This window comes from Pteropus vampyrus, unplaced genomic scaffold (genome assembly GCF_000151845.1).
Source record: "Pteropus vampyrus isolate Shadow unplaced genomic scaffold, Pvam_2.0 Scaffold185, whole genome shotgun sequence".
Classification (NCBI taxonomy): domain Eukaryota; kingdom Metazoa; phylum Chordata; class Mammalia; order Chiroptera; family Pteropodidae; genus Pteropus; species Pteropus vampyrus.
Genome location: NW_011888966.1, coordinates 2,659,373 through 2,668,777, shown reverse-complemented (window position 1 = coordinate 2,668,777; position 9,405 = coordinate 2,659,373). Strand labels below are relative to the sequence as shown.

The following is a 9,405-nucleotide window of genomic DNA, read 5'->3' as shown; positions in this document are numbered from 1 at the left end:
CTAGCACAGTGCTGGCTCATGGCTAGGACTCAATATTTCTTTAGTACCTGAGCGAATTCAAGAGATTGTCCCTTTAGGGAGATATTCACTCCCGCCATATTCACTGCGGGAGCCCTTGTATTCTCAGCCCCTCAATCCTAAAAATGGCCAACAGGCAGTAGAGGCCAGCCCAGTTCTTCTCACCCGTACGCTCAGAAGTGGCGGGTGTCCCGGGACCACGCCCTCCGGAAGAAGGCGGAGTGGCCAACCCCGGCCAGGCAGCTCGCGCCGGGGGCGGGGAGAGGAGGGGCGGGGCCTAACTGCCGCCCGGGCCGGGGGGCGGGGCCTGGCCTGCGGGGCGGTTACTCCGGCAGCGCACACCCGGAAACAGTCTCTCCAACGCTCAAAACCGGGAGAAGCGTCACCACCGCGGCCGCCGCCGCTCACCGTCACCTCCTCAGTCATGCCGGTAAGTGGCCGCCCCGCCGCCGCCCCGCGCAGACTCGCGGCGCCCGGTTTGCGCCTCGGCTGCACTGCTGCTTGGCCAGATGTCGCTCTCCAAGGGCTCAGACCGCGGGCTGAGCCATTGTCCCTCCTCTCAGCCCTCCGCACCCAGCCCCCAGCTTCTGAGACGCTTCAGAAAATCGGAACCGAAAGGGATTTTATGTAGGAATCAGGTTTCTGAACATCGAAAGTGCAAGGCCTCCAGTGATTACAAGCCCAGCCCTTTCCTGAATAGAGGAACAGACCCAGAAAAGGACAGAATCGCCCGAGATCACACAGGTCGTGGTGGCGAGCTGGAACTGGGACGCCTAGTCCCTCCGCTTTCCACCTGGATCCCGCTGTCCACCGAGCTGGCCTGAAAGAAAGGGGCGGGGCGGCTGTTGCCTCACTGACGGGAAAGGCTTTCAGAGGTCCATGTTTTTCTTCCCTTCCCCTGCCCACTCTGGCCGACTTTCAGGTTAACGCTGAGTGACAGTGGATGGAGATAGTGCTTTTTATCTTTCCTAACGGTCACTTTCTGAGCCTGAACCCATGAGCCCCAGAGAGGTTCAGGGATCCGCCTAAAGTCGCCAGTTGCTCAGTGGCAGTTTGGGAGGAATGAGGTCTTCAATGTATTTTGCAGTGAGTCTTTCTGCATATATGTGATTGCTCATGGCCTCATTTTGTAGATCAGAAATTAAGGGCTTTTGCAGATTTAAAAAAAAAAAAAAACAACATAACTTATTCAAGGTCATGTTGGAAGTTGGATGGAGCCAGGATTAATCCTCTTTTCTTCAGACCCCCAATCTATCCTGGCCTGCCCACATGGGAGGTGCAGACAAAAGTAGTCATACTGGTTTGGGAGGAAGCTTTAATCCCAGTGGCATTCTAGAGATCCTGGTTGGGTCATGTGTTTAGCACTTTCCCCCAGGGTGCCTACATCACAGCTCTGCTCCGAGTACTCAGAGATGTCCCACAGATGCCCTGTGTCTTAGCAGCCTAGCTTTGGGGAGCTGACAGGTGAGCCAGAGGCCCCATGGGCCGAGTCACAAACATATCAGATGTCATTTCCCTTGAGTCTTGGCAGATGCCTTGAGACAAATCCTCGGGCAACACCAGCTATGGACAAAGAACCTGACAGTATCGGCCCTCCCAATTGAGCAAATCTGCCTGTGGCAATGTTAGAGAACAACATTAATCATCCTAGTACTGGGATAGTACAGGCCATCAGGTTTTTGTGGGGGGTGGCAGTTAGGGGAAGGCCAGCTCGAGGATCGCTATTCTATGTTCACTTCTGGGGACTTAGACAAACAAAAGACCCTCTAGAGAGGATGATCGGAAAGAAGAGGGCACTGGGCACCATATCATGAGATGAACAGCTGAAGGAGGGAGGCTATTACTGAAGGGCCTGCCATCAAAACTGGAAGGGGAAGAATGTGTCACCTGAGAAGTTTCTCAAACGCATGGAATCTCAGAAACCTTTTGGAAAATATGTGCTCGTGGTCTCCTTTGTTTGTTTCAGAGGCACGAGTTCTCCGTAGACATGACCTGTGAAGGCTGTTATAATGCGGTCGCTAGGGTCCTCAACAAACTGGGAGGTGAGTGAATGGCTCTCGGCTGGGGATGGAGTAGGGGGCAGCAGTACACTTATATCTTCAAGTATGTTTACTATAGCATGTTTATATCATGTTTAAATGCATACAGACATGAAGCAGAAGAAGCTTCAGTTTAAACTGATAATAACAGTAAAGCTAAGATGTATTAAGTTCTTAGCATGTACCAAGTACTATGCTTAGAGGCTTCTGTGGATCAAGTCATTTAATCCTCATAACCATTTAGATAGCTAGCTTATTTGACTATATCCATTATAAGCAGGAGGGAACTGAAGTTCAGAGAGGTTAAGTAACTTGATTGGGATCACACAGCCAGTAAGTGATAGAGCTGGGATGTGGCCATGCAGTCTAGCTCCAAAGCCATGGCAGCACTAGTTAGTGTGTTGGTGATCTCCAGTGGAATAATTTGTTATATGATACATTTGAGTATCATTTTATATTAAGATTTTTTAAATTTTAACAATTTAAAAAATAAACTTTGAATCAGTCTTGTGCAAAACTCCTAAAGCATCTCTTTTGGACATATTTAGAAAATTATTATTCTCATCCATCCTTGTCAGATCTCAGCTCAGGAATCTGAGGCCCAGAGCAAGCTGGGGTCTGGTCCTGGGGCTCCATGAGGTCATGACTGAGCTGTGATCAGAGTTCTGGTAGTGCTGGGGCAGCCAGTCTTCTAAGATCTCCATTTTAAAACCCTAGATAATGATAACACCCAGTTTTCAAACGGCTTCCATATGAGTGTCATCTCATTTGCACTTAAAGCAGTCCTCCGAACTGTACTTTCCATCTGTGGAATGGGGATGTTGACACCAATGGCTAGGAGGGGAAGTGACTTGCCCAAATTCCCACCATGAGTCAATAGCTGGTTTCTAGTGTTGTTAGCTAGCATCTTAATTTGAACCTGAAACAGTGGAAAGAACCTTGCTGCTGACTTGCCATTTGACTGTGGCCTCTTCTCCTTGGGGTCTAAGTTCCTCCAGCTATAATATGGGAATGTCTGTCTGTATCAGCTTTTGTTATGGATACTTTGAATGAACTTCTGCTTGGAAGCCCCTCATACACACAGCAGCACGGTCTGGGCGAAGTGAGGGTGGGCCTGCTTTTACTCTTGACAGCTTGAGGACACCTGCCCAAGAACTGGGCTGCAAGAACACAGTTTGAAATCCACCATGTTAGATGATCCCAAGGCTTCTTCCAGCTCCATGATGCCATCAAAATATTTATTCCAAAAGGAGAGAGACATTTCCGAGCCAAAAGACAAAAACCCAGAGTGCAGCAAGGACACATTGCAACCCCTCCCCACCCTGGGTATCCATTAGGTACAAATTCAGACATTATAACTAACCCTGTGCCGTGAGAGTTTTTAAGGCCTCTTGACTGATGCTTGGGGATCTGACTTTGAACTTTGACAGGTTTCTCCCCATCTTTCCCTACTGTACCGACTGGGCTATTGAGATAGGTCAGAAGGGATTTCGAGTCGATTAGGGCTTTAGATGCTAGGCCTGAGGAATCACAGACTAATGGCATACTTGAACTGGAAAGACCACAGGGGCTGGCCAACCCCAACTCCTTCATGTACAGATAGGGAAACTGAGTCCTGTAATGGGCAGGACCCAACAAATCAGTGAAGCCATACCAAGAACCTAGCAAGGGCCTTCTCTCTGCATTCTGTTGTCTCAATAAGACCCAGTCTACATATTCCCATGTGCCATTTGGAGGCTTTAAATTGGCATAGCCCTTTAGGAGGGCAGTTTTGCAGTAGCTGTTAACACTGAATGTTGTAAATGTGCCAGTCCGTGGCCCCACAATTTCCACTCTATGAATTCATAGTACAGAAATACTTTCACAAGTTTTGTACAATATCTTCAAGTATGTTTACTATAGCATTGTTGTGATAATAGTGAGAAATTGGAAGCAACCCCCATCTCCTTCAGTAGGGCACTGAGTAGATGTATGGTACAGCCACAGTATGGAATATGGTATAGTGGTGGAAAAAAAGGATGAAGTAAGTCTGTATGTGCTAAGATGGCAAGGCAAGATATCTTGGCCATTTGAAAGTGAAATGTGGCAAAACCTGTTTCTACAGTATGATGCTATTTGGGGGGATTATTTTTCATTTACCTATCAGGAAGAAAGACTGGAGAAATGCCATACTGTTCACAGTGATCTCTAGAGGTTGGAGATAGTAGGGGCCTTATACTTGCAAATTTTATTCAGAAGTGTTTGCCTTTTTAAAATAAAAATGGTGTATCTATATTACTTTCGCCATTAAAAAAGAGAAGAAATTTAAAAGAAGCCCTAGTCTCGAGAGCAGGGATCAGCAAACTATAGCCTTACAGGGAAAGTTTCCTGATTCCTGGTCGAGAGGAAAGGGAAACAATGGTTGTGAATAAGGATTTCAGAGCCTGAGCTCTGACTGCGAGTCTTTGCTTCCACTCCATCCCCCTACACCCCGCCCCCCACTTCCTCTTCCTGCAGGAGTTCAGTTTGAGATTGACCTGCCCAGCAAGAGGGTTTCCATCGACTCCGAGCACAGTGTGGATGCTCTGCTGGAGACTCTGAAGAAAACGGGGAAGACAGTTACCTATCTCGGCCCGCAGGACCAGTGAGGACCTGGGCTCTCCGCCTGCAGGATGGACCAAAGTGGGCAGAAGGGTGAGGCCCCAGCACTTCAACAAAATAGTTCATTATCTAATGCAAATCACATGTCCAGGGAATCCTTACAGCCCTCTGTGAATGGAGATTACACTGTGTCATGTCTCCCAGGGTCCCCTTCACGTGCAGAGTGCATTTCATGGTCAGCCAGGTTTAAGTTTAGAGCGCATGACCGTGAGCACTGTCTTTTGCTTTGATACGTTGAATGTCCCATCAGAGATAACACCTATGCTCTGATCAGGTAAGTGAATTAAGAGTGGCGCAAAAATAATTGAGTGTCTAAACTGGATATTCCCTTTGGTTCTACATGATCCAGGAGGCAGATGAGTGGCACTGTGGCAGCACACTTCACCATGGAACTGGGATGTTACTCATCCATCCGACATTCCTTTCTTCTGTGCCCAGCCAGTCTCAGAATCCTTCACAGCACAGCCCTCCTAGCTGTTATTCCCCATGTAGTGCATTTCATACACGAATTACAATGACTGCCACATTCGTGATGTGGTTCAGTGCTCTCACTATAACTGAAAAAATTGAGGCCTGGAGAGGGGAAGTGGCGTGACGGAAGCCCCACGCAGGTGTGTGGCAGAGGCAGGATGATAGGCATCTGGAATCAGAGTTCTATAATGACTGATGGCATTGTCCCCTGAATGGGCCCATACAGAGCTCCCCAGGCAGAAGTCAGCTACAACTGGCTGGTAGGCCATGTCAGTTCCTTACGAATATAACCTCCTTCCTAATGGTGTCCATTGGAATCTGAGTGGGGGCAGTGTCCTGTGTAAATAATGACCTCACGTGCAAATCACGAAATGTCAGATGTGTGTGTTTTCCTCACCCCCTTTCCATCCGTGGATACAACCCATGTTCAGGAAGGAGCACAGGATGAATAATCACAACTCCAGGATTCTGATTCCAGCCCTGCCCTCATTTAACACTGTGACTTTGGACACTTCTGCTTACATGCTTTCAGTCTTTCCATCTGTAAAATGGGGCTACAACCTCCCTCCTGCTTTCCTGCCTGGTTGGGGTTCCTATGTAATTCCTCTAAATATGAAGGTTTATCCTCAAAGAGAGGCTGATGGTTCCACCATGCTGCAGCTCAGTGTTCATCATTCCTGCATTCCTAGGGTTTTAAGGGGAGACTGAGTGGGTGGGGTTCTGGGCCCCTCCATCTATCCCAAATAGCCCTATTTCATATTGGGCCTCTATGTAAAATTGTGTTTGATGAAAAGTGATCTGACAAAGAGGGATGGATGGAGGGGAGGAAAAGAAATAACTTCCTGAGTTGGCTATACACATGTGGGGGCCCTAGTGCAGACCCTGAATCAGAATATCCTGGCCTGGGCATGTGAGTTTTTTGTTTTTTGTTTTTTTGTTTTCACTAAAAATGTAATACCTGCCAGTTGTAAACCATGCATGGCATAATGTTTTTCTTAGTGTTCTTTTTTTTAATTGAGGTGAAATTCACATAATATGCAGTTAACTATTTTCAAGTGTACCATTGGTTGGCATTTAGTGTATTCACAGTGTTGTACAATCACCACGTCGCTCTAGTTTCAAAACTTTTTCATCACCCCAGAAAAACTCCTTATACCCACGAAGTAATCTCAGTGTCTCCTCTCTCTTTCCCCTGCCAACCACTAATCTACTCTCTGTTTCTCTGGATTCACCTATTCTGGACATTTCATAGAAAAAGAATCACATAATATGTGACCTTTTTTTCTGGCTTCTTTCACTTGGCATCATGTTTTTAAGATTCATCCAAGCAGTAGCATGGATCAGTACTTCATTCCTTTCTATGGCTGGATAATTGTGCTAGTAGTTTGTTTGCTTGCTTGCTTGCTTGCTTGCTTGTGTTAGCTTTTTTATCATAGGAAGTTTCACACATCTAAAAGTAGAGTAGTAAAAATGAATCGCCCCTGTATCCCATCACCCAGATCCGCCAATAATGCAATCATTGCCATCATTATTTCATCTGTGGCCCACTCCCCCACCCCCATATTGTTCCAAAGAAAATTCTAGACATCATATAATTTTATCTGAACATAAGTCAGTAACCATGTGTAGTATGGGAAGGCTTCCTGAGATTTCGATGTACAGCACTGGGTGAGAATCACCAATCAAGCAAGCTTTACCCCACAGTTTGTTTTAAGCCCCCACCCCCAACCCCACCCCATGACTGATTTGAATCCAGATTTGGTTATGAAGTCATCATCTTGATCATCTGACTCTTCGCAGATTTGTTTGCTCGTGATTTTTGTTCATTGCCTTCCCAGTGTAAGTTGAAATGGGACAGGGAGTGCCATCCCAGCAGCCCTGGGGTTCCCCAAAAGGGTGATCTGCTTAGTAAGGTTAATGGGTTCTCATCAAACTGAGTATAACAGACTTGGTGGGAGTCACGTACAGGGCTGAACACTGGGCTTCTAGTCCTGCCCTGGCATCTGGGTTTCCCACCTCATCCCAACTGCTTCTTAGCGAACCTTTACTGTTTCTGCAACGCTTCCCTGTGCACAGCAGATGGCGCCTTTGTTCCACCTAACTTCTCATCTCTTCCAGGACACCATCCTTTCCTGCCTTCCAGACAGATCTGGAACCTGGCAATCCTGCTCAACAGTGAAAGTTCCTGCGGAGACCCTCACTTGCCCTGCTCCTCCTAGCTTCCCTGCAATAAAGTTGAGCAGCTTTTGTTGGAGATGTTGTCTCTTACGTGGTCTTCATGTCACTTATGTGCTATGCTGTGATGCTCATGCGTTGCTATGAAGGAGATAATTGCAATGCTTACTTGGGCTGGAGTTCTAAGAGCTCCCAGCTGAGACTAGGAGGCCCAGTGGATTCTGATTCTTTGCTGTGTGATCTTTTGCAAGTCACTTCCCCTCTCTGAGCCTCACTTTTCCTCATCTATAAAGTGAAGGTGTTGGGTCAGATGGGTGATTGCCTTTCTTTTCACTACTTTCTTAGACTCTGTATTTTGAAAAACATTGTCAAGTGAATTGCAGTTAAGGACTATCAAATCTTAAAGCAGTTAGAAGAGTGGGAAGAAGCGTTGAAGACAGACTGCCTGGGAGAGAGTCCAAGCTCAAGTACCTCCCAGCTGGGCCCCTGAACCTCTTGCTATCCATAGGCATAAAATGTGATAATAGCATCTACTGCAAAGGGTGGTTGTGGGGATTAAATGAGGTGACACATGTAAATAACTTAGAGTAGTGCTTGCCAGTTGGAAATCACTCAGTAAACATTCTCTACTCACATACATATTTTTTCGTGTTTCATTAATCAAAGATCTGTAGAAGTGCAGATTGGAATTTCGGTCAGCCTAAAAATTAGTGCCTCACAGCACAGTTGATTCAACTATTATGAAAACAAAGGGACTGTTTTAGTCTGTGTGGCTTTATTTTTTTTTAAATATTGCTTTAAACCAGCAGTTCTCAAACTTTCTTGTGTTAGGACCCATTCACACTCTTAAAAATCATTGAGTATCTCAAAGAGCTTTTGGTTATATCAATTGAGCCATATTAGAGATTGAATAGAAATTTTTGAGACCAGAATACATAAACACGCATTTCATTAGCCACCAGAACTAGATGAGGTCATTGCACAGCATTTAGGCTATGGAAACTTCACTGATTAGGAGAGAGAAAGAGACCTTATGGCAATAGTTTTTACCTCACGTGCCTTCTGAGAATCTTGGGGACCACACATTGAGAATCACTGCTTTAACCACTTACTGGGCAGATACTAGATAAGACCTGGCTCTGTACTTGGCCACCTGTGACCTTGAACCAGTCGTTTCTCCCAGAGGCAGTTTCCTCATCTGCACAATACACAATACCTGTACCTTGGAACTTGGTAGCCAGGAGTAAGACTGTTGCAACTCTAAACTGTGTGCAACATAATTTGGTTCCATTATGAAGTTCTTATACATGGCTCAGTCACTTCGGCCTCTGTGGTCCCTCAGGGGCATGGGACTTTCCCATCCTTCTGGGTATCTGGGTTTCTTGGCCACAGGATGGCAGTGTCCTTTGGGTTTGACCATCCCCGGAGAAGTCCATTTCTGTGGGCTCTGGGAATATGAACTTGAGTTTTTCCATTCTCACAGCTTCTCCAGGAAATCTGGTATAAGCTGGCTGGCCCTTTGGGAACAGCTGAGAATTGAGACACTGGTGCCTCTTGGGGCCAGTGCTTCTGGGAGGTGTTTCTTTCCTTCAGCTCTCTGTATCACCATGCCCTGCTGGAATCCAAGTTCCCAGCTGAGGCCCTTTGTCCTGTTCTTCGAGGCCCCAAAGGAGCTGGGGAAGCTCTGTGCCTGCTAGCAGCCCAACTAGCTGTCCAAAGAGCAAGTGTCTTCACACAGCAGAGCACTGGCTTCTACAGGGGTGGGAGTAGGGAGCAAATGTGTGCTTCCTTTAGCCCCTGGCCCAGCCCACCTTCCCAGCCTTTTCCAGTCCTTGCTCCTCCTGTGTCCCTCAGGTGTCTTGCTTGTGTTCGTGCTGCCCTCCACCCCTGTATATAGAATGATCCCCTCCACCCGCCTCTCCTCCCCAGTTTGTGTCCATGTACAAATTCCTTTCCCTCACATACCACAGCTTCCACAAAACCTCTCCACAACTGGAAGTAATTTATTTCTCCTCTTGGCCTTCACAGCATTCATCCCACTAGCTTCAGTGATGTGGCAAAG

The 9,405-nt window shown here is 46.8% G+C and overlaps 1 protein-coding gene across 1 annotated transcript; it reads left to right on the top strand.

The window, feature by feature from the left end:
• The first annotated feature begins 299 nt into the window (after positions 1 to 299).
• On the top strand, positions 300 to 7,422 carry ATOX1 (antioxidant 1 copper chaperone). Its single transcript, XM_011371246.2, has 4 exons — positions 300 to 448; positions 1,985 to 2,060; positions 4,554 to 4,730; positions 7,287 to 7,422. The coding sequence occupies exons 1-3, from the start codon at positions 443 to 445 to the stop codon at positions 4,682 to 4,684; spliced, it is 213 nt and encodes a 70-aa protein (XP_011369548.1). The 5' UTR covers positions 300 to 442; the 3' UTR covers positions 4,685 to 4,730; positions 7,287 to 7,422.
• Positions 7,423 to 9,405: the final 1,983 nt, after the last annotated feature.

Excerpts from the sequence above, each read along its gene's own strand:
- ATOX1 (XM_011371246.2), top strand. Across the intron at positions 2,061-4,553 it reads GGTCCTCAACAAACTGGGAG|GAGTTCAGTTTGAGATTGAC; the intron begins GTGAGTGAATGG and ends CTCTTCCTGCAG.